Source organism: Lycium barbarum, chromosome 12 (assembly GCF_019175385.1).
Source record: "Lycium barbarum isolate Lr01 chromosome 12, ASM1917538v2, whole genome shotgun sequence".
Taxonomy (NCBI): Eukaryota; Viridiplantae; Streptophyta; class Magnoliopsida; order Solanales; family Solanaceae; genus Lycium; species Lycium barbarum.
The window spans coordinates 102,361,813-102,386,772 of NC_083348.1; the positions used below are offsets into that span (position 1 = coordinate 102,361,813).

The 24,960-nt window shown below is 36.4% G+C and overlaps 2 protein-coding genes and 1 long non-coding RNA gene across 8 annotated transcripts; 2 read left to right on the forward strand and 1 right to left on the reverse strand.

Annotated features, from left to right (window-relative positions):
- Window positions 1-18: 18 nt before the first annotated feature.
- LOC132623701 (uncharacterized) lies at window positions 19-15,406 on the forward strand. 6 transcript variants are annotated; one of them, XM_060338491.1, is made up of 6 exons: window positions 19-189; window positions 1,580-1,651; window positions 2,559-2,609; window positions 3,679-3,764; window positions 4,284-7,342; window positions 7,481-7,836. In XM_060338491.1, the coding sequence occupies exons 5-6, from the start codon at window positions 4,286-4,288 to the stop codon at window positions 7,523-7,525; spliced, it is 3,102 nt and encodes a 1,033-aa protein (XP_060194474.1). In that variant the 5' UTR covers window positions 19-189; window positions 1,580-1,651; window positions 2,559-2,609; window positions 3,679-3,764; window positions 4,284-4,285; the 3' UTR covers window positions 7,526-7,836. The 6 variants fall into 6 exon arrangements, 3 of the variants coding, with proteins under 3 accessions (XP_060194474.1, XP_060194472.1, XP_060194473.1); XM_060338489.1 differs by lacking the exon at window positions 7,481-7,836 and having other exon boundaries at window positions 20-189; window positions 4,284-7,474; XM_060338490.1 differs by lacking the exons at window positions 1,580-1,651; window positions 2,559-2,609; window positions 7,481-7,836 and having other exon boundaries at window positions 20-189; window positions 4,284-7,474.
- Window positions 15,407-15,970: 564 nt separating this feature from the next.
- LOC132622572 (uncharacterized) lies at window positions 15,971-18,872 on the reverse strand. Its single transcript, XR_009575936.1, has 3 exons — window positions 17,379-18,872; window positions 16,562-16,755; window positions 15,971-16,272 (listed from the first exon to the last, which is right to left on the reverse strand). It is a non-coding gene; the product is annotated as an uncharacterized LOC132622572 (long non-coding RNA).
- Window positions 18,873-22,984: 4,112 nt separating this feature from the next.
- LOC132623679 (uncharacterized protein At5g19025) lies at window positions 22,985-24,673 on the forward strand. Its single transcript, XM_060338470.1, has one exon. The coding sequence runs from the start codon at window positions 23,524-23,526 to the stop codon at window positions 24,175-24,177; it is 654 nt and encodes a 217-aa protein (XP_060194453.1). The 5' UTR covers window positions 22,985-23,523; the 3' UTR covers window positions 24,178-24,673.
- Window positions 24,674-24,960: the final 287 nt, after the last annotated feature.

Consider the following 24,960-nt stretch of genomic DNA (forward strand, 5'->3'; position numbering starts at 1 on the left):
TGTCTATTTGATGGGCTAACACGTGGATCTCCTTATTTTTGCAACAGACCACGTGTATTCCAGTTTCAGCTATTCCATTTTGGTGTTATATTGGCCATATATCGAGTCTCTACTCAAACAAAATTAACAAGCACTCAAGTCTTAGTGCTTCCATCTCATTCTATAAGTGCTTTTCTGCTAAGTCTCTTGGTACGCTTTTTGAATTTTTTCGATGCTTCTACTGATTGCGATGATAAAAAAATTTCTTTTCTTTTGTTGGATATTTTATTTCATTACTTTTGATGGGTATATGATGATATGTGACAAGTTTTCTGGTAGTTTAGTAGTTTATTGTAGAATTTTGTACTTGCATGTTCCTAATTTGGCTATTATGCTGATTTTCTACAATTTGAGATTCATAGTAATTTTGAGTTTCTTTCAATTTTTTAATTTTATGAAGAAAAACAAAAGGCAACACCAGTTTGAGAAATTCGTTTTTTTTTTTCTTTGGTCAAGATTTTTCTGAATATATTGATAGTAAAATTTTCCTTGCTTGTATTAAATGGCACTCCTTTTAAATTCAATCTATTAATTTGATGTCATTAGCTTATATTGCAACCTTTTTTTTGACTAATTTAACTGATTGTGATAAAAAAAAATCTCTGTTTTCTTTGTTGGTATATTATTCCACTACTTTTGATGAGTATATGATAGGTTTCCTGGTGATTTGGTAGTTTATTGTAGAATTTTGTACTTGCATGTTCCTAATTTGGCTGGGCTTACTCATAGATGTCTGAAAATTGATTTTTCCCCTTCTTATTTTGCTTGCCTTTGCCCCCGGGTTCTATTTGCTTATTTTTGATGGGTCCGTTTCCACTTTTTATTTGTTTGTTTCACTGATCTGTTGATAATGAAAATTAGGTGAACTTTCTGTTATATCCCGTATTTTTGAACCTCGGAGCATCTGCTGGGGTGGGGCCCACATACCGAGATTTTTTTTGGAACATCTGAAAAGTCATATGAATCACATATGTAAAGTTAAACACAACTCATGAAGTACCTTTGGACCAAATCAAAGTGGAAACCCTCCAAACGAATATTTTTAAGAAAACGTTTTCGGGTGACCTGACTTTGGGGGGCAAAAACTGTATTGTAAGTTTGGAATTTCGAAACCTTGAAATAGAAGTTGTAGATAATTGAATTAGCTTTCAATCCATAGGTCGTGGGTTCCCAGGTGACGTCGGTACAAGGAGTTATGAACGTTTTAAGGTCGAAATGTCAGTGGGCTAGGCCCAACTCGGGACCAACCGAGTTGGCCCAAAAAAAAAAAAATTTAGGCCCAATGTTTAAGGGGTGGCCGGCCAAGTGAGGCCCAACCCATGGCTTTAATGAATATTTCCATGTGCTAATTAATTATAAAGGGATCACTATCCCTTAGAAGGTTCAAGAGACTTAGAAGAGAAAGAAGAGCAAAACAAGAGCAAAAAAAAGAAGGCATTTCGGGTTTGGTGTGAAAAATTCACCACCAAAAATCTTGTGTTAAAAATTTGTATTTTGTGGTTTCCTTACTAAGTTGAGTCCCCTCTTCAACTTGGTGTAGTTGGTTTGGAGAAAGGAGGCCTTGGTTCACCAAAGTGATCACAAATTCAAGTAAAGAAGACTAGAGGAAAATGTAAGAATTTATCCTTTATTCTTGTGTTATGGAGTTTTGTTTGGGTTGTAGTATATAGAAATGTGTTGATTGTATGGAGAAATGGAAGTTTGCAAAGTGGGTGTGTGGTACATATGTGTAGCCATGTGTATTTGTATATTGTATAGCCAAAAATGTATAGAATTCATGTTGTATTCTAGTTGTGAATGTGATGGAATTTATGTTGAGAATGAAAGTGGAATAAATTTGATTGAATGGAGAAAAATAGCATATGGCCGTGTGGTATATTTGACTTGGGAATGAAATGGATTAAGTTTGTTTAGAGTATTGGAGTGTTGTTGTAATGCTTGATATGTGAATGAAGTTAGAATGATATAAGTTTGTATTGAATTGGAATGTAGAAACTTATGTCGTTTTAGTATGGTTTTTCCGACATTAAGGAAATGAAGTTGTTTGGTTGTTAGTTGTGATGACCATTGATGAATTTGGAAGTTGGAAACTTGTTATGAAGTTGTATGCCAAAGATTTGATGTGTTGCATAAGTTATGATTTTGGCGGAAGATTGTATATCATGTATATCGAGTGTATATCTTAAGGAAAACGATATGAAATGTTTCTAGAACTATATGGTCATGATCATGATGGTTGTTGAATATGAAATTATTGATCTTAGTTGAAAGTTGGGTTGAATTGAAGATTATGTCAACTTGTGAGAAAAATGACTAGTTGAAGGATATTTGTGTTTTTAATGTTCATTGTTGATATTGTTGTTGTCGTTTGGGTTGTTGTTGATGATTTATAGCCGAGTTGAATTCTCGGGGTGTCATATGTATAGGGGAAGTGCTGCCGAAATTTCGGTAGCCAAATATGCTTAAAGTTGAAATAATGGCATTAATAATTCACAATTGGTAAACTTGACCAATTCCAGTTTTTCGACGAAACGGGAAGTGAGTTTGGAAAGGCTTAAGGAGCGCGAAAGGTATGTAAAGCAACCCCAATTCTTCCCTTGGCATGCCCCTAGTGTGTTAGGGTCGGATCCAGGCCTCGAAGGACCTCTTGGCCCTCGGAATCCGCAAGACAAAATTTCAGTTTTTCCTTCAGTAGAATTGAACCATTTTGATACGCTTTTTCTGAAATTATGCAATTTTGCTCTAAATTATTCAGAAAGTCATAGAATGTTTGTATAACCTTTTTAGGTGATACTATATGCTTAGAGGGCACAATTTGAGCCCGCCGCCTTGTTTGTCCCAAGGCGGGCCCGCTATTTACGGTTTTGCCCCTAATGTGTTAAAGCTTCCTTTTTTAAGCGATTTTTGAAAGAAATGTTTTAATTACCCTACTAATCGCTTAACGAATATTATTTTAAATATTCTGTTAAATATTATAAATTATTTGACACTCGGAATGACTTCGGGAAAGTTATACTTCTGTAATTTATTATGATATCCGAAATACATTTATTATGATTCCGTCCGACCCCATTGGATTTGTTTGTCTTTGATACGCTTCATCGAGTCTTTGCAAACATTTATTATATTTTTAAATTGCATTAGTCTCTCACTACTCTATTCGTGGATGTCCCAATGTTTCCCACACTGAGCCCGGGCCAGGATATGTTGTCAAGCGTAATTCTCTGCATTGTTCGTCGCGTCCCGATGTGAGGGGGCAGGTATACGCGTACATGGGTCTGTGGAGTATGATGTGCCATGTCCGCCTATTATGATCTGATCTGTATGGCCATTTTGATATGACATTATATGATACGGGGCCACGCCCCTTTTCTGATTCCTCTGTATAGTGGCACCAGCGTCGGGAGGGTGGCCACATTCTGTCTGCCGAGTCCCGTGTCAGGGACCGGATATGATATGATATGACATATGTTTCTGTACGCATTCTGTCTGTTTTGGAAATATGCATTTGACACTCTGGATTCTGTACTCATTTTCTGTAACCATTATGATTTGACTTCTGTGATTCCGCTTTACATATTCAGTACATATTTCGTACTGACCCCCTTTCTTCGGGGGCTGCGTTTTCATGCCGCGCAGGTACTGACGACAGGTTCGCTGATCCACACGTTTAGGATCCTATTTCTGCTATTTGGGGCGCTCTCTTCTACAGAGCCCATCTTTTGGTACAGTCTGTCACTGCTATCTGGATATGCACTTTGTTCAGGGTATGACGGGGCCCTGTCCCGTCTTATGATTATGATATGTTCTGTAGAGGTCTGTGGATACATCTGTGTGGGTTCTGTACATATGTTTGGGATATTCTGTTCTGTGATGGCCTTATCGGTCTGTGTGTGCCAAGTCTGCTTTTCTGCTAAATTCTGTAGCGACCACTAATATTATTATTATATTATTATTCTGTTAATATGCTAATTTGGGGTATCGGGTACGTATAGGTGCCCAGCTCGGGCACTGGTCGCGGCCCACGGGGTTGGGTCGTGACAAAAGTGGTATCAGAGCGGTTCGTCCTCGGAATGTCCACAGACCGTGTCTAGTAGAGTCTTGTTTATCGGTGTGTTGTGCACCACACCTACAAACAGGAGGCTACAGGGCATTTAGGATACTACCCTTCTTTCTGTCTTAGATCGTGCGATAGAGCTGTGTTATCAGGATGACCCCTTCCTAACGAGTGGCTATATTTGCAGATATGCCTCCAAAAAAAGCGACAGCGGCCCAAAAGGCCAAGTCAGTTGCCGTAGGAGAGACTAGCCGGGTCCAGAGGACTACCAGGGCCCAGGTATATATTGCTCCGGAGACTTTGCCCCAGACAGAGGGTTCTTCTACACCGCCACTTGTGGAGGAGATTGGGGCAGCCGTAGCTGCAGATCGGGGGACGGCTCCACTGCCAGCTCCTGCAGTTCCAGTACCTGAGCCTCCAGCTCCACGGCCAGGCACTGAGGATCAGTCTATGAGGGAGGCAGTCCAGTTGCTGACTAGACTTGTGGCAGGGCAGGTTCAGGGGCATGGACTGGGAGGTGACCGGGCAGTCAGGCGTGATAGTTCGAGAGCCCGTGAGTTTTTGACTTGTAACCCTCCAGAGTTCTTCGGGACAAAGCCCGAGGAGGATCCTGAGGAGTTTATTAGGAAGATGCGACGCACTCTAGATTTGATTAATGCTTCCGAGACAGAGTCAGTCGCGTTAGCTTCGTACCGGTTATATGATGTGGCGGCAAACTGGTACGAGTCATGGGGGCTATCCAGGGGGGACGGCGCTCCTCCAGCAGTTTGGGGCGATTTTTCTCAGGCATTTCTTGGACACTTTCTGCCCCCAGAGTTGCGACGAGCCAGATCTGATAGATTCTTATTATTGAGGCAGAAGGGTCGCAGTATTCGGGACTATAGTTTGGAGTTTGATTCCTTGGCCCGATATGCACCTACTGTGGTGGCTACTATGGCGGACCGGATGCATAGATATATTATGGGGCTGGATCGGTATTTTGTTGATAGCTGCTTAGTATTGGCTGCTCAGCCCGGTATGGACATTGCCCGTATCCAGGCCCATGCCCAGGGCATGGAGGATCGGGGCAGAGGAGGACACCAGCCTGACAGGGGCCAGGATCGGAGACAGCCCAAGAGGGCCAGGTCATCTGGAGACTTTCGGGGCAGACAGCCGCAGCAGCCTAGCAGATTTTCATCTCAGCCGGCGCAGAACGCGCCTCCCCAGCCTGCAGGTCGCAGATTCGATAGCCCAGGGTATTCAGGAGCAGGCCAGAGCTCCAGGGCTTCAGGTTCGCGGACAGATAAGGGTTCTGGTCAGATGAGGCCACCCAGGGTTCAGTGTTCTTTTTGCGGCATATACCATACAGGAGAGTGCTACAGAGCCACCGGTGCATGCTTTTCTTGTGGCCGTCAGGGCCATTCTGTGAGAGATTGCCCGTATAAGGGTAGTTCGGGTGGTGCAGCGCAGCCTACCGGATCAGCTGCTGGGTCTTCATCTTCGTCAGTGGCTATGCGCCCTACGGGGCAGGGTATTTCGGCACCAGCGGGTCGCGGCAGAGGCCGTGGTGGAGCTTCTGGTATTAGCGGTCCTTCGAACCGTATTTATGCTTTGGCCAGCCGCCAGGATCAGGAGGCATCTCCTAATGTCGTTACAGGTACTTTATTGGTCTTCTCTCGGTCTGTGTATGCATTAATTGATCCAGGTTCAACTTTATCATATATTTCACCTCTTGTTGCCGGTAGAATTGGTATTATGTCTGAACCTATAGAGCCATTTGAGGTAGCCACACCGATAGGGGACTTTATTGTAGCGAAACAGGTTTATAAAGACTGTTCTGTGATTGTATGTGGCCGTGATACTAAGGCAGATCTGGTAGAGTTAGATATGACTGAATTTGATGTTATTATGGGTATGGACTGGCTAGCTTCCTGTTATGCTAATGTTGACTGCCAGAATAAGGTGATTCGCTTCCAGTTTCCCGGGGAGCCAGTTTTAGATTGGGCTGGAAATACAGCATCGCCGAAAGGTAAGTTTATTTCATACCTTAAGGCAAAGAAAATGATTAGAAAGGGTTATATCTATCATCTGGTACGGGTGCAAGACTTGGACGCAGAGACGCCGACACTTCAGTCAGTCCCCGTGGTTAATGAGTTTCCAGATGTTTTCCCCGACGAGCTTCCAGGTCTTCCTCCAGAGCGGGAGATAGATTTCTCTATTGATTTACTCCCAGACACTCAGCCTATCTCTATTCCTCCGTATAGAATGGCGCCTGCAGAATTAAAGGAGTTGAAGGAGCAGCTGAAAGATTTGTTGGATAAGGGCTTCATCAGACCCAGTACTTCGCCTTGGGGAGCCCCGGTATTATTTGTGCGTAAGAAGGACGGGTCGCTGCGTATGTGTATTGATTATCGGCAGCTGAATAAGGTAACTATAAAGAATAAATACCCCCTCCCCAGGATTGATGATTTGTTTGATCAGCTGCAGGGCGCTAAGTGTTTTTCGAAGATAGATCTTCGATCCAGTTACCACCAGGTGCGAGTACGAGAGGCCGATATCCCTAAGACAGCTTTCCGGACCCGATATGGGCATTACGAGTTCAGGGTTATGTCTTTTGGGCTTACTAATGCCCCCGCAGTATTCATGGATTTGATGAACCGGGTATTCAGGCCATTCTTGGATATGTTTGTAATTGTATTCATTGATGATATCCTGGTTTATTCTCGGTCTGAGGCGGAGCACGCAGATCATCTGAGATCGGTATTAGGGGTACTCCGGCATAAGAAATTATATGCGAAATTTTCTAAGTGTGAATTCTGGCTGTCTTCAGTGGCTTTCTTGGGGCATGTTATTGCAGCTGATGGTGTCCGGGTGGACACACAGAAGATTGAGGCCATGAAGAATTGGCCCAGACCTACGACGCCCACAGAGGTACGCAGTTTCCTGGGGTTAGCAGGCTATTACAGGAGATTTGTGGAGAAGTTTGCTTCGATTTCAGCGCCTTTGACAAGGCTGACTCAGAAGGGAGCTAAGTTCCTGTGGTCTGACGCTTGTGAACGGAGCTTCCAGTTGCTGAAGGAGAAGCTGACTACAGCTCCAGTTCTGACTCTTCCAGAGGGACCGGACGGGTATGCTATTTATTGTGACGCTTCTGGCATGGGGTTGGGCTGTGTATTGATGCAGCATGGCAGAGTTATAGCGTATGCTTCCCGGCAGCTCAAGAAGCATGAGAAGAATTATCCTACCCACGATCTAGAGCTCGCAGCGGTAATTTACCAACTTTATTTTTTGCAACACTTAGTGTGTTTTTGTATACTTTGACCAATGATTAGTCGTGTGTCAAGACTCCGAAACGTCAATATTTTATATAGAACCTGATATTTTTTTCTGCGTACAATAATGTAGGCTCAATACATCAAGGATACGTATACGTTCGGATCGTCATTTTAGGGGTTGAAAAGGTGCTGAAGTAAGTTTTGTTTGAAAAAACTTAGTGTTTGATTGTAAGGTTATTTTAGTCAACTTTATATGTCGAGAAAATTAGTCAGCTTTATTTTCAAAAATTAAAACCGCAGAAGTGAAATTGACATTCACAGCTACATTACCCCGAGATTTTTACGTTGAAATCTATTGCGTATCATCATCTTAAAAATAAATAAAACTGAAAATTTCACGCTAATTTGGGAGAAAATTAAAATTGAATGGGATAAAAGGTATTTTTTAAAAAAAAAATCGGCTCAGCCAAATTGCTTTGTGGCAGTTTGTCCGCATAGATCTCGAAAAAATACGCAAGTTAAAAAAAAAAACTGGTAAAACGGACGTCCGAGCACAAAGTTATGACCATCTAAAGTTTGACCACTTTACAAATAGTTTTTCTCCCTATATTTTTTAGAATTATATTTATATTCAAAATAAAGTTATGTCGTGATTAAAAAATAACACGCTTAAATCAAAACCTTAAAAAATAAAACACTTAAACCTTAAACAAAACTTACTTCGGGTACCTTTTCAACCCCTAAAACGACGATCCGAACGTTTACGTATCCTTGATGTATTGAGCCTACATTATAGTACGCAAAAAAAAAAATATCAGGTTCTATATAAAATATTGACGTTTTGAATTCTTGACACACGACTAATCGTTGGTCAAAGTATGGAAAAAACACTAAGTGCTGCAAAGAAAAGATTTATTAAAATAAGATGTTGCGATCTTTTTATGGAAAAAAATACTAAGTGTTCCTTAAGTGTGTTATTTTTTAATGCGTAATTTTATTTCGAATATGTTACAAAAAAAAATCGCGCAAATCGGACAGCCGAGCGCAAAAAACGGCGTATATTCGAAATATAGTTATGCTTTAAAAAATAACACACTTAAATCTAAACCCTAAAATAAAAAACTTTAAGCTAATGACAACAAGTCTTCAAACAAAGATGGACCTCTATGTATATAGAACACTTAAACCTAAAGTTTACAAACAAAACTTACTTCGGACACCTTTTCAACCCCTAAAATGACGATACGAACGTTTACGTATCCTTGATGTATTGAGCCTACATTATTGTACGCAGAAAAAAATATCAGGTTCTATATAAAATATTAACGTTTCAAAGTCTTAACACACGACTAATCATTGATCAAAGTATGGAAAAAAACACTAAGTGTTGCAAAAAATAAAGTTGGTAATTTTTTTTTTGGTACTGTTTCTATGACGCAGTATTTTACTGCGTTATAGATTTTTTTTTTTAACTGCTTCTATAACGCAGTAAAATACTACGCTAAAGCAGTTAACGGCTCCGTCTCCATGAACTGCTTTAATGCAGTAAATTACTGCGCTAAAAATACTTTTAAACATTTTTTTTTATTGGGACATTTTAGTTCCATATGATTTTTTTTTGGAGCATTTTGGTTCCGGACTCCACCTCCTCCTCCGAACCTCTCTTGTAGAAATATACCGACTGTGTGGCCAGAGATCTTCACTTTCCTCTCTTTCTCTTTCTTGATTCTCTCAATAAAGTTAACCACTTTTTAATCTGACTCAGCACCCCTTTTTCTTTTTTCCTTGACTAATAGCCATGCACCCACCCCTCTCAAAAGATCCAGCTTTTGGGGCTTTTCTTTTGTTCTTTTTGGGGATTTTTATTTCCTTTTTCTTTTTTATACTACTACCTCCGTCTCCACGTGTATTATTTTTTCTTTTTAGCTTGTTTGATAAAAAATATTTATTTCATTTTAGGTATCTTAATTTAATTTTTAATGATAAAATTTAATAAAATTATATAATTTTAAATAAAAAATGTCTAATATAAAAAAATACTCCTCTATCTCAAAATATTTATCGTCCTTGCTAAATATACTTTCTCAATCAAAGAATTTGATGGATTAAGTCAAGTGGCAAGTTTGAAATTCTATCGACACTACAGGCAATATCTTGTCCTCCTAATGTAGTCTCTGCAATTGTAAATTTCATGGTTGTTTGGATCTTTTGGAGTTACCCACACAAACCTTCTTGTTTGTGACATTTTTGGAACGAAAGGGAGATGATTTTATTGGGATTTAAAGTCAGCAAGCGGTGAGCTTTAAAGGTGAAATGTGAATTGAAAAATAGAGGGAAATAAAATTAGAGAGAAGTGAAATTTTAGAAATATAACTTTTTCAAATGAGCATTCTCCCACATTGATGGTGGAAAGCAATATGTTTGTGCTTATATTTAGAAGCACATCTTCTAGCTCATAAAGGGTTAAGAAGAGGACCTCTCCTCGCGCTGTCATTGTCTCTCGGCTCGGCTTTGGATTCGGTCAAATGATTTGATTGATAATTTTTTTGGACCAAATTTATTTTCTTAAATGCCATTATTTATTTTCCTAAATTCTAATATTTTCGCGCGATAATTTAAATTAAAAATTTGCGGTAATTGATTTTCTCAAACGGTAACATTACCGAACAGACACTACCTGTTACTAATAGGCATATCTTCCCAAACTGTGGCTATATATTCCGAAGCTCTGCCTCAATTTTGCTATATACTATAAAAAAAAATCTGTCCTTAACATTTTCTATTATACGTTCTTACTACATAGATGGTTTCAGAAGAGGTAGGGGTAGGCCAAAGAAATATTGGGGAGAGGTGATTAGACAAGACATGACGCAGTTACAGCTTACCGAGGACATGACCTTAGATAGGAAGGTGTGGAGGACCCACATTAGGGTAGAAGGCTAGTATATAAGTCTCGTTATCTTTCCTTATTAGTAGGCGCATTAGCGCATTATAATTTCTTGTGCTTTGATTTATGTTATTATTTGCTACTTTCTGTACTTTCATTACTCTATTTTATCTGTGCCGCTTTCGTGATTTGCATTTCCATATCGCTTTGAATTCCTTGATTATCCTGTTTTACTGTGTCGCTTGCATTATTTCATTGCAATATCGTTTTAAATCTTTTAACCTTATCTGACCCCCTTTTTATGCTTCTATTGAGCCGAGGGTCTCTCGGAAACAACCATCCTACCTTGGTAGGAGTAAGGTTTGCGTACATTATACCCTCCCCAGACCCCAAAATGTGGGATTTCACTGGGCTGTTGTTGTTGTTCTTAAAACAGAAATTGATTTTATTAAAATACTCTCTTCAACACATATAAATAACAGATTTGGCTGAGATGAAAAGAAAAGCTTTTCCTGTACTCAGTTCAAATTTGCTTTGTAAACAAGGAAAGAAGCAAAGGAATATAAAGGAGGTGTCATGTCATCAGAAAAGGTCAAAACATCAGTGAATTCCTCGTGGACGTAAAACCAATATTTCAATTGGCTTTATATTTTCCCGGTCCAATCAGCCAGCTAGCACCATTTCTCTACATATTTATTTTTTTGGAAGAGGAAGAGACTTGATAATCAACTTTAATTATATTTGTGTAGACAATCAAATCTATGAACGTATGGACGAGTGCTCATGATAGCTGATCTCCTCCACATTCATCCATAACTGTAAGGCTGGAAGCTCTGTTCAACACAGTTAGGAGGCATTTGGCAGGAGGCATTAAAAAAAAATATATGCATTAGCTTTATGTATTATTAATAACTTGTTTGATAGTCCTTTTCAGCTTATACATAACTAATATTCTTTGTAAAAAATACTCATATTAAGAAATTAATAATGCAATGTAAAATTTATCAAATTATTCGTATATAATAAAGATAAATTAGTTTATCAACGCCAGCATAACTAATGTCAGTGTATTAATGTGTCTATTTGATGGGCTAACACGTGGATCTCCTTATTTTTGCAACAGACCACGTGTATTCCAGTTTCAGCTATTCCATTTTGGTGTTATATTGGCCATATATCGAGTCTCTACTCAAACAAAATTAACAAGCACTCAAGTCTTAGTGCTTCCATCTATAAGTGCTTTTCTGCTAAGTCTCTTGGTACGCTTTTTGAATTTTTTTGATGCTTCTACTGATTGCGATGATAAAAAAATTTCTTTTCTTTTGTTGGATATTTTATTTCATTACTTTTGATGGGTATATGATGATATGTGACAAGTTTTCTGGTAGTTTAGTAGTTTATTGTAGAATTTTGTACTTGCATGTTCCTAATTTGGCTATTATGCTGATTTTCTACGATTTGAGATTCATAGTAATTTTGAGTTTCTTTCAATTTTTTAATTTTATGAAGAAAAACAAAAGGCAACACCAGTTTGAGAAATTCGTTTTTTTTTTCTTTGGTCAAGATTTTTCTGAATATATTGATAGTAAAATTTTCCTTGCTTGTATTAAATGGCACTCCTTTTAAATTCAATCTATTAATTTGATGTCATTAGCTTATATTGCAACCTTTTTTTTGACTAATTTAACTGATTGTGATAAAAAAAAATCTCTGTTTTCTTTGTTGGTATATTATTCCATTACTTTTGATGGGTATATGATAGGTTTCCTGGTGATTTGGTAGTTTATTGTAGAATTTTGTACTTGCATGTTCCTAATTTGGCTGGGCTTACTCATAGATGTCTGAAAATTGATTTTTCCCCTTCTTATTTTGCTTGCCTTTGCCCCCGGGTTCTATTTGCTTATTTTTGATGGGTCCGTTTCCACTTTTTATTTGTTTGTTTCACTGATCTGTTGATAATGAAAATTAGGTGAACTTTCTTTAGGTGTAGATTTCTTATATGGCTGCATATCTATATTTATATAGATTCACTTCTAAAATATAGAAACACGCATGTTTAAAATGTACAGCAGTTTATGATTTTGAATGTGCTGGAGCATGATCTTTTTAGGGCTGATGGATTCTTTTATGGTGGAATTGGTCTAAAATTCTTCTTGCAGTTACAAAAAGGAAAACCTTAGACATTAATATAGTGTTTAGTTAGATATTTGAAAGTTTCCTTTTTTTTTTTTCTACTCAGCACTTCTTACCTTATCACATTGAAAAATAAGAACTCTATTGGTATATCTCTCTTAGAAGACATGCGATATTAATTATTTGTATAACTTTTCCTGAAAGTACTATTGTAAAGATATACATTTGGCAGACACATGGCACCAAGATTAAACATTGATCAAATAACAACCGACACGTCAGATTGGACTTCCAAGGTCCAAATCGTGGACATCAGTCGTGAGCCGAGATATACATTCTTCATCGTTATTATTCTAGTTTGAAACTACACTTCCTAATATTAAAAAGAATGAGTCATTAATAAACTTGACATATAACGAGTGATATATTATCAAAGTAGAATTCCTTTATTGAATGAGGTTATAGACACTTATATGTTTTCACGTTCTTTTGAATTATATTTACTTAAGTTATTTTGAAACTTATTTTATGTTATCATATTAAACTTTTTTTTTTCTTGGATTTTGAATTTATGTTATATTTTCGATTTCAATTTATTTGATTTAGTACTATTCGTTTGTTGTTTTGCATTGCATGTTGTTCAATTTCCACTTACAATTGATATATTATTATTATTTTTGTCAAACATTTGAATACTGTTATGACATTATATGTATAAATATTAATCTTTCTGTCAAACATTCAACCTACGATATTATTACAAAATGTGTGTTTTTAATTTTTATAATTAATTAGATTAAAACATTATCAATTTGAAAAATATATGCCATTATTTTTATAATATTATTTACAAATATGTTATTATTAATTAATATATTTTCAAGAAACAATATGTATCTTAAATACCTAAATGCACATATTTGTCAAGTATTAATTTTTATTTTTAAACTAATCTCATTGTATAATTACATATGCACAACCAAATAGTATGCTTGTAGTTACGTTATGACAAACAAATAAATCATCATAATTACTATAGTGTGTAATTACTGGGCTGTAGGTAGTAATTACACCAATTCCAATTACCAGGTGGCTTTCCAAACATGCCATTATTAGAGTCTTAAAAGACCAAACAGACCCTTATTTTTGGGATTATTTCTCAATAGACATGTTTACACTTTATTCATTCACCACGGAAAAAGAGATCTGACACTCGCAAACACTTCCTCGTATTCTCTTTTATATTTTTCTTCCTTTTTTTTTTTTTTTTTTTTATAAATAAGTTTGTTGTAATTTTTGGATATTTTGAATGTTTATTTGGTAGCGCACGGTTCTTGCCTGAAGCATTTATCTGTTTTCATGCCAATATTATGCTAACATTATGTTATGATTCGATTCTATAATTATTGTTGTCTCTTTTACTTTGATTATTTTTAATATTTGTACTGTTAATATTCTTTATTTAAATCTTTTATTATACCTTTTACTATAGTATTTCTTTCGAATCATTTCTTTGAAAAATAACTTTTCTTGAGTTGAGAGTCTACTAGAAAGAACTCCTCTATCCCACAAAAATAGGTAGATGTAAGTCTTATACACCCACCTCCTCCGAGTTCGGAACCAAAATGTCCAAAAAAAAATCATGTGGAACCAAAATACCCTAACAAAAAAAAAAAGTGACAAAAGTACCTTTTGTGCAGTAATTTATTGCGCTAAAGCAGTTCACGGAGACAGAGCCGTTAACTGCTTTAGCGCAGTATTTTACTGCGTTGTAGAAGCAGTTAATTTTTTTTTCTATAACGCAGTAAAATACTGCGTTATAGAAACAGTACCAAAAAAAATTGGGCAACTTTATTTTTTGCAACACTTAGTGATTTTTTTCCATACTTTGATCAATGATTAGTCGTGTGTCAAGACTCCGAAACGTCAATATTTTATATAGAACCTGATATTTTTTTCTGCGTACAATAATGTAGGCTCAATACATCATGGATACGTAAACGTTCGGATCGTCATTTTAGGGGTTGAAAAGGTGCCCGAAGTAAGTTTTATTTGTAAACTTTAGGTTTAAATGTTCTATATACATAGACGTCCATTTTTGTTTGAAGACTTGTTTTCATTAGTTTAAGGTTTTTTATTTTTAGGGTTTAGATTTATTGAAAATAAAGCCATTGCCAAAAGGTTTTTAACTGTTTTAGCGCAGTATTGAAAATAAAGCCATTGGCGTTTTACCTTTTATTGAAGGTGCTTGAAAATACCTCCTTGCTATGTGATTTTTGGAATAGCAAAGGTTGGCTGCTAAGATTAGGGGATTGTAGCTCCTGCTCATATGAAATGATGAATGAAGATGTACTTGAGGATGTCTAGCTCCAGCCAGTGGCGTACGCAGGATTTTTGACCAACGGTGTCGACATTTAAAGAAGTGACCAACAGACTACCATAATCAATAATGGATGTAGTCTTAGTGCCACAGGTTCAACCGTATCCGCTATTTTTGATACCAAACATAGATGTATTTATGTAAAAAATAAATAGAATTACAGCAAATCTTAGGTTCTGAACCTTAACATGTCAAGTTAATAGTGAGCGACACTAGCAAAAAAGGAGGAACAATTTTTTTTTTTTTTTTTGTGAAAAGGAAGGGTAGTATTTCCAAAATATTGGGTGAGTTACTTATGATAACATTAATTACCATTAAACAACCAGTGTTATACAGGTTTAATCCATTTTAAGCCGTGAGGGGACAATGATCGATACTCACAGGCTCATTTCATTTTAAAAAGCTTAAATAGTTGTCCAAATGCACATAAGGAGATTCGAACCCTTGATCTCAAGCTCAAAATCAGCACTCCTAACCATCAGCCCATGTGTTTCATTTTATCAAATGGTGTCATATAATACAAAATGTACGTTTTCGAAAATTATTTATATATGTATTTAATAAAAATTTCCGACCAAGGGTTGTCGCCCGGCACCCCTTAGATGAACGTGGGTCCCCTGGCTCCAGCTCATTTGAAATGATAAATTAAAATGTACTTGAAGATGTTATTTGAATATAGTGATGTCCATTGCATAAGTGTGAAGGTTTTTGCTACCATTTTCGGTTTTTTCCCAAATTAACTATCGCTACTTTACTACCTAATGAGTCGATAAATATTGAATTATGCACTGACCATCAACTGTTACATTAATAGCAATGAGCAGCACCAGTGTCCTGTAATGCAAACTGTAAAGAACATGTAACTAGCTTTAGGTGGATTGATTGAGGGAGGAAGTTAAATTTATATTGATTTGTATCTTGAACAGCAAGCTGGGTCGCAGCGTAGTTGTGGTACTAATTTGCCTACCGGCACTAACTACACGTAAAGTTGATGCCTAAGAGTTGGGCCCGTGCCCATCTAGTTAAACTACAGACGACTGTAGTGCTAGATTAGACTAACATAGCAATAACAAAGGTTTTAAAGCACGAATATTTAATTGCTCGGTGCGGTTTTTGTTCTTATCAAACGAGCAGGCATAATATTCGAGGTTGATTCCACGTACTTGCATTTAACCAACATATTTTAATTATTATCAAATCCACATGATAGCCCATATTGTATGATGATTTAATTTGTCGCAATTGTGACATTAACTAGCAAACTCTCCTAATTAAGAGCACTTTAAACAACAGCATATTTCTTGCACGGGAGAACTTGTGATTCGTTAAGCATGAATCAGCTGTTTGGCTAGCTACAAGCTAAGTCTGCTTCAACTTCCAAAAGTATGGAGTTCAAAACAAAAAAAAATTCACTAATCCAAGGGAAGTATTCTCTCTAGTCTCTAATCATTTTATGTTAGCATCTGCTTGTGGGCCAGCTTTTGTTCTGGCTGAATTAACCTCGACATCATCCTCTGTGAAACTGCATTTACAATAATAAAATATAAAGTTTGTCACGCTTAATTTCATAGACCCAGAAATAATACTTAGAAGAGAAATACATACTTCCAACCTAAAAGTCTCCTTCTACAATGTCAATCATATGCTAAATCCATAATACTAATTAGTCTCTCCTTAGTGAGATGTTCAGCAGCACTGTTGGTTATGAAGGTCCAACGTGGCCAAAATTGACTATCATAACTAACACGAATTAGCCGAAAAATAGGAATTAGAGATGTAAAAGAAGCCAATTAAGTAGAGTTTAAGAGTACCTCGATGATTTTTGAAATGGAACCCAATGTCAGTGACAAAGTCTTCAAACTTGGAAGAATCCAAATAAAGCCATCTAAAATATTTTGAGAAGTGGCAGTAGATCAATCAATTTTGAAGTTCCAAATTCTCGATCTTACTGATTGCTGGAAGTAATATCTCAGTTAGCTCATTAAGAAGGATAATATCCTGACAACTAAAAAACAAGATAGTATAATCAATAAAAAAACAATTGAACAGACGAACATAACACAACTGAAAAGGTATTAGAAACCAAGTCATAGCTACAAACTATATCAATAAAAAACAGCTTATAAGAGCTCAAATATTTGAAACAAATAAAAGTTAGAATAGGAAAAGGCTAACAGGCTACCACTTTGATGCTATTACCCTTCACGAATCAAAGGTTTCATCATCTTCTAATTGTGAGCACTTTAGGCATTTGTCCGTGAATATTATTTCAAACATTAGAAAAAAATGACAAGTGTTTGGTTATGAATTTGGTCAATTATTTCAACCTCAACTTGCATAGAGAATTTGGAGTTTCAAAAACAAGTATGAAAAGTAATTCCAATTTCCACTCACAAAACTTTCAACTTTCTCTTCAAGTAAAATTCATGTCAAAACACCAAAGATTCCAAAACCACTTTATCAACTTCAACTACAAATACTTTTATAACTTTGTTTTTTCCAAATTCAAACTAAATCATGTCAACACAAATGTACTCTTGCGAAATGAAGTATGAGACGCAATAAAGGAACATTGTAAACACATGTAGGATTAATTGGACAGCGAAAACAAGGGGGAAAATAGTTTACGTGTTCACTCCGGCAGATCAAAGTTAAATGCTCGGAATGAGCAAAAGACTCCAAGATAGTCCGCAACCAAATGTACCAGCTGCGAGCATTAAGCACTTTGGGCCTGAGATGAAGTCTAACAAATTCCAACCCATGAGAAGCTTTTATTCCAGGAAAAGACGTGAGACCAACAGAGTACTCAAGAGATTTTATGTTGGTAGCATCTATAATTATCTCCTCTACTATTTCATATTCATCATCCTTCCACACAACGTTTGCCAGATGCTGGTGAGAAACAAAATGCATTGCAAATCACGGAGCCAAATACCATCTTCAGAAGAAGAATCAAGGCGGCAACCATCTATCATCAGGTTCTCTAGGAGAGGGAATCTGTTGATAAAAGGACTCAATGTCCTTTCTTGGACAAGAACTTTTTGCAATGTCAAATTCTTGACTGTAGTCGTGGGAGTGGTCTGTACTTCGCATCTACTCAGTCTGAAGTCATTTAATACAAGAGATTCCAGCTTTGTGGAGTCTATAACTAGTAGGACGTGGTTATAAGATTGAAATATCACCTTCAAAATAATTAGGCTAGGATTTGGAACTACTATCGTGTCCAAGTCATATGGAAAAGGCTCAATGATTAATTCCTCGATTCGAGGGAACCCGGCAATGAAATCCGCAAATACAAAATCAACATCCATCGAGACATCAGATAGAAAGAGTGATCTTAGACTAGGGATCATAAAAGAGTATGACGATGTAATATCACAATTCTGGAAACATAAGACTACTAAGGTAGAAGAGAAAAATGCAATACCAGAATTCTCAAAAAAAATCAGGAGGCCCTTCTAGAGCAAGATGTAACGTTTTAACCTTATTTTTGGCAAATTGGATCCATTTTTTGAGCGGTAGTTCACTAGAAGGATTAAAGTCATCAACAGGTCATTCGAAGATAGAGCAAGCAAACTTCACCATTGTATTCACGCTTCTCACACCTGTCTAAGGATTTTTCCAAGTAAGTTAGGAAGGCATCTTTATAATCTAGCCATATATCTCCAGATTCTAGGAATAACTTGACCCCAAATTGGAATTCGTCCATATAAATACCTGGGAGAGAAGTCCAAATGCTTTGCCACCTCTTGGACAAAACACTAGCTCTGGCTGCATCTTTAGGTGGGACCCAGCAAAGAATTTGATGCATTATTTCAACTGGCAGATTGGAAATTCTATTGACACAGGCTGTATCTTGTTCCGCTATTGGGGTCTCTGTAATTGTAACTTCATGGCTTTTTGGATCTTTTGGATTTCTCCATAAAAACTTCCTTCCTTGTGGCATTTTTGGAACGGTGAGAAACAATTTGGCTCTCTCCCTCCCCCCTTTTGAGTTCAACTTTGTTTTAATTGGTAAAGAAACAGCGGAATATAAAGCGCATTTTTTCATCGGAAAAGATCAAAATATTAGTGAACCTCGTGGACGTAAAACCAATACTAGTATTTGAATTGGCTTTATGTATTCCCCCTCCAATGAGCTAGCTACGTTAATTGCTATGAATATTTAAGTTAAGAATATTATATACGTCATGAATTTTCACAAAAATTTTTGATAGAAAGATATGAAATAAGAGTGACTGCTTAATTGGGTCACTCCATTACGTTTACCTCCACTTACCAAGTCATAAAGTGGAAAAATGATACCCACAAATATCGAAGGACAAGACTATATAGCGCCACTAAAATCATTGCCAAATTGTGCTGGTCCGACTTAGTCTAATACTAATTCGTGCAACAACCAATTTGCAGTGGATCGAAGTTTGACAATTTTATCTCTGATTTCGTCGGGCCCATAGACCAACTAGCCTCTAATTTCAACTTTGAATTCCTTATTTGTCACTTCCCGACTTTGCGTTAGACTTTTAGACAAAGTACTAATACGAGACCGCGACTTTTGTAGGATTAAAAAAAAAAATTAAGTCAAATTAATACAAAAAAAAAAAAAAAACATAAGTAGGTTTCACGCACTAATTTAGTGTGTGAAAGGACCAAATTGCAAAAATAAAATGTTGGCCTTTCACGCACGAAATTCGTGCGTGAATGAGGCCACCAAAAAGTCCTGATCTTTTGACCTTTTCAGCCAATGAATTTCAACTCCCATTTCTATTTTCTCACACCATTTGTCTTCCATTAGCTGCCCACCCGCCTTCTCTTCTTCTTAAGTTCTCATTGCACTGCATCGCATGGAGTCCGGAACCAAAATGCCTAAAAAAAAATCATTTTGAACCAAAATATCCCAACAAAAAAAAATATTACAAAACTACCTTTAGCGCAGTAATTTACTGCGCTAAAGCAGTTTACGGAGACGGAGCCGTTAACTGCTTTAGCGCAATATTTTACTACGTTATAGAAGCAATTTTTTTTCTATAACGCAGTAAAATACTGCGTTATAGAAACAGTACCAAAAAAAAAAAAAAAATCTATAACGCACTAAAATACTGCGTTATAGAAACAGTACCAAAAAAAAATTGGCCAACTTTATTTTTTGCAACACTTAGTGTTTTTTTCCATACTTTGACCAACGATTAGTCGTGTGTCAAGACTCCGAAACGTCAATATTTTATATAGAACCTGATATTTTTTTTCTGCGTACAATAATGTAGGAACAATACATCAAGGATACGTAAACGTTCGGATCGTCATTTTAGGGGTTGAAAAGGTGCCTGAAGTAAGTTTTGTTTGAAAAAACTTAGTGTTTTTTTCGTACTTTGACCAACGATTAGTCGTGTGTCAAGACTCTGAAACGTCAATATTTTATATAGAACCTGATATTTTTTTCTGCGTATAATAATGTAGGCTCAATACATCAAGGGTACGTAGACGTTCGGATCGTCATTTTAGGGGTTGAAAAGGTGTCCGAAATAAGTTTTGTTTGAAAAAACTTAGTATTTTTTTCATACTTTGACCAACGATTAGTCGTGTGTCAAGACTCCGAAACGTCAATATTTTATATAGAACCTGATATTTTTTTTCTGCGTACAATAATGTAGGCCCAATACATCAAGGATACGTAGACGTTCGGATAGTCATTTTAGGGGTTGAAAAGGTATCCGAAGTAAGTTTTGTTTGGAAACTTTAGGGTGTTTTATTTTTTAAGATTTTGATTTAAGCGCGTTATTTTTTAATCAAGACATAACTTTATTTTGAATATAAAGATAATTCTAAAAAATTTGTCCGCATAGATCTCGAAAAAATACGCAAGTTAAAAAAAACGCGTAAAACGGACGTCCAAGCGCAAAGTTATGACCATCTAAAGTTTGACGACTTTACAACTAGTTTTTCTCCCTATATTTTTTAGAATTATATTTATATTCAAAATAAAGTTATGTCTTGATTAAAAAATAACACGCTTAAATCAAAATCTTAAAAAATAAAACACCCTAAAGTTTCCAAACAAAACTTACTTCGGGTACCTTTTCAACCCCTAAAATGACGATCTGAACGTCTACGTATCCTTGATGTATTGGGCCTACATTGTTGTACGCAGAAAAAATATCAGGTTCTATATAAAATATTGACGTTTCAGAGTCTTGACACACGACTAATCGTTGGTCAAAGTATGGAAAAAACACTAAGTTTTTTCAAACAAAACTTACTTCGGGCAGCTTTTCAACCCCTAAAATGACGATCCGAACGTCTACGTATCCTTGATGTATTGGACCTACATTATTGTATGCAGAAAAAAATATCAGGTTCTATATAAAATATTGACGTTTCGGAGTCTTGACACACGACTAATCGTTGGTCAAAGTATGAAAAAAACACTAAGTTTTTTCAAATAAAACTTACTTCGGGCAGCTTTTCAACCCCTAAAATGACAATCCGAACGTCTACGTATCCTTGATGTATTGGACCTACATTATTGTACGCAGAAAAAAATATCAGGTTCTATATAAAATATTGACGTTTCGGAGTCTTGACACACGACTAATCGTTGGTCAAAGTATGGAAGAAAACACTAAGTGTTGCAAAAAATAAAGTTGGCCAATTTTTTTTTTTGGTACTGTTTCTATAACACAGTATTTTACTGCGTTATAGAAAAAAATAATTCTTCAATAACGCAGTAAAATACTGCGCTAAGGCAGTTAACGGCTCCGTCTCCATGAACTGCTTTAGCGCAGTAAATTACTGCGCTAAAGGTAGTTTTGTAACTTTTTTTTGTTGGGGTATTTTGGGTCAAAGTGATTTTTTGGGGGGCAATTTGGTTCCGGACTCCATGCGATGCAGTGCAATGAGAACTTAAGAAGAAGAGAAGGCAGGTGGGCAGCTAATGGAAGACAAATGATGTGAGAAAATAGAAATGGGAGTTAAAATTCAGTGGCTGAAAAGGTCAAAAGAGCAAGACTTTTTGGTGGCCTCATTCACGCACGAATTTCGTGCTCGTGCGTGAAAAGCCAACATTTTATTTTTGCAGTTTGGTCGTTTCACACACTAAATTAGTGCGTGAAACCTATTTATGTTTTTTTTTTCTTTTTGTATTAGTTTGATTCAACTTTTTTTTTGTCCTACAAAAGTCGCGGATTCGTACTAATACTCTCACACACACTGGTCAAAGTATAAGGCAATGATGCCACCTCCTTGTGCTTGGAAGACGCGTTCACCATCAGCATCAATAACATAATTTTTTTTTATTGAGCCGAAGGTCTTTCGGAAACAGCCGTCCTATCTTGGTAGGAGTAAGGTTTGCGTACACTCTACCTTCGCCAGACCCCACGTTGTGAGATTTGACTGGGTTGTTGTTGTTGTACTATTTGGAGACGTACTATATATGTTTCTTACGTAGTGTAGGGGTAATACCATTTAATTCTTATACCATAATTTGACCATATCATACTCCTTTAACATTATCATGCTTCTCCGAATAGCAAATAAAACTATTTCTACATTTATCGTAAGAAGGTGAAAAATATCCATGCCTTTATTTCTACCTAAATTCATATAAAAATAACAGAAAAAAAAAAAAAGGAGGAAGGACTACAAGACATTCAAGGGCAATACTCCAGCCGCTCTTATCGAGTATTAATAGCATGTTAAGGAAACTATAAATATAACTATTGAGTGTTGCGTCGCATTGTCTTTTCTAATGACAGACCTAAAATTTTAAATTGTGGGTGTTCCGCTGCTTTTAGTTTAATTTACTTTTTAAGATTAGGTGCTCGGCATATTTTTGTCTACTACATAGTTTTTAATACTTATAAAATTATAGAATGCTGATAAAAAATAATAGGTACTTGAGCATCCAGTAACCGCAATATAGGTCCGCCACATCAAAAGTTGAAGAGGCCGATCGATCAATAATGGATTGTCACTCGCTTGACGAAGATAATTTTCAGACATAAATAAGTTCACACACGTATACCAATGATATGCCGAATAACAATTAATTTAGTATCATTAAATATATTTTGTTTTAAAAAATAAACATTTGTAATTTTAATCTAAGTGCGAGTACAGGGTAGGATTTACTGACTAGAGAGTTTTATAATGTACGTAATTCTCATTTCTTGGGTAACAAAATTATACCAGATACTTCTCAAATCAATTTCTAGCCATACGAATAAGATCAGTGTGAATATGTGGGAGTGAAATGAAAATTGTCATCCTTCATTTCTAATCATGGGATTGAGTCGGGTCACCAGATCAGTCATGAGTTACTATGCACAGTTTCTAAAATTGTGGAGGTCCTAGTCCATGTGGCCCATCTTGGTAGCCCATTAGAAGCAAAAAAAGAAGAAAAGTTTGGGCGTATGAAGCAAGTAAACCATTCATGTGAAGGAACTCATTCAATCTCCTTGTCGTCTTTGCTTCCCTTTCTACACTCTTGCTAGCCGGCCAAACTTCCAATTTTTTTGGCAGATTTCCATAATAAATTCTCAGTTAATCACTCTTCTTACTTATAAATTACTTCAATCTTCTAACTTTATCTAATTAAATCCCCCAATCAACTATCCATCCAAATTCCAATATCCACCGACAGTTCCCAATCTCTTTATTGAATTTGGGAAGATGGGTCGATCTGATTCTCTCAATCTTCATTAACCCAGTTTTAATTTTCATTAAAGATTGAGTCTTTCGTATTCCCCAGTTACAATCTTGAATTTATTCAACCCAAATGGTCTATTTACATAACTCAATTCCTCCAACAGACCCAAAATTAACCAGAACCAAATCCAAGAATTCAACTTTACCCTTTGTGAAATTGAGGCAAATAAAAAAGAACATGTCATCAAGTGATTGTGAACAGTCTCACTCAGCTATCATTGATGTAGTCATTTTGATTGCAGTGGTTGGTGCTTCTGGGTTTTTGTTATATCCTTACATAAATCTTTTGGTGCAAACACTATTTGAATTTCTTGAAGAAGTATCTTATGTGGTTAAAGATGAAATTTTTCGGGCTCCATTGGTGTTTATATGTCTAGGACTTAGCATTTTGTTTGCTGTAATAGCTCTTTTGGCAATGACAGTATGTACAACAGGCAAAGGATGTGGGAAACCAGGTTGTCGTAGGCTTAGAAAAGCTGCTGAATTTGATATACAGTTAGAGACAGAAGATTGTGTTAAGAAGACAAATTTCAGTGCAAAAAATGGAGTTAAAAAGGGGATGTTTAAGTTGCCTAGAGATCATCATCAAGAATTGGAAGCTGAGCTTAAAAGAATGGCTCCACCTAATGGAAGAGCTGTTCTTGTGTTTAGAGGCAGGTGTGGTTGTTCTATAGGTACAATGGAAGTTCCTGGACCAAGGAAAACTGGAAAGTTCAAGAAATAATAATAGGAATCATATTGGATATTGTAATAATAATCAGATGATTCCTTTTGTGGGTGATCTTCTCTGAAAAGCACTATACCCTTTTATAAGCTTATATACATGACTATAATGGATTAAATAAAAAAGCTTTATTTATGATTTTAGTGTTTTCTTTCTAAAGTATTGTTAAACTCGTGTTAGTTGTTACTATTGTGTTGCTATTTGCTTTATTCTGATGGATATAAAAGGGCAGCCCAGTGCACTCCTGTTATGCGCGAGGTCCAAAAAGGGTCGGACTACAAAGTACGCAGCCAGCTTTACCTTGCATTTCTGCCAGAGGTTATTTTCACGGCTTGAACCCGTGATCTCCTGGTCACATGGCAGCAACTTTATTCTGATGAGTATATTCTGCAATTAGACTTCAATGCGTAGTGCTTTTCCTGGTTGTCTCAAAAAAATTCATTGGATTCTATTTCTCATATCAAGATCATATTTTTGGATCGGCTAGGTTCCTCAACTGCTGCACTGGAATGAGAATATTTTTCTATGTACATAATTGATAAACTTTTGGAGTCTTAATTTCTTGAATTGTTTCGCACTTTTTCAGTTTGTTGTGCAACTGATGTCATAAACTGCTTAGGATGTCTTTTCATTCTATAAATTGCTTAATTATGTTGATAATATTTTCTACTCAACTGGGGTAGGCTTTGAGTCGTATATACTTTTCTGCTACTTAAAATATGCCCTTGATAATCTTTCAGTTACAAGGATGGGCAACCTTCGTCCTTGTCTGTCCTATGATTG

Bases quoted from the DNA above. Each gene is read 5' to 3' on its own strand.
- LOC132623701 (XM_060338489.1), top strand. From the start codon at position 4,286: ATGCCTCCAAAAAAAGCGACAGCGGCCCAAAAGGCCAAGTCAGTTGCC.
- LOC132623679 (XM_060338470.1), top strand. From the start codon at position 23,524: ATGGTCTATTTACATAACTCAATTCCTCCAACAGACCCAAAATTAACC.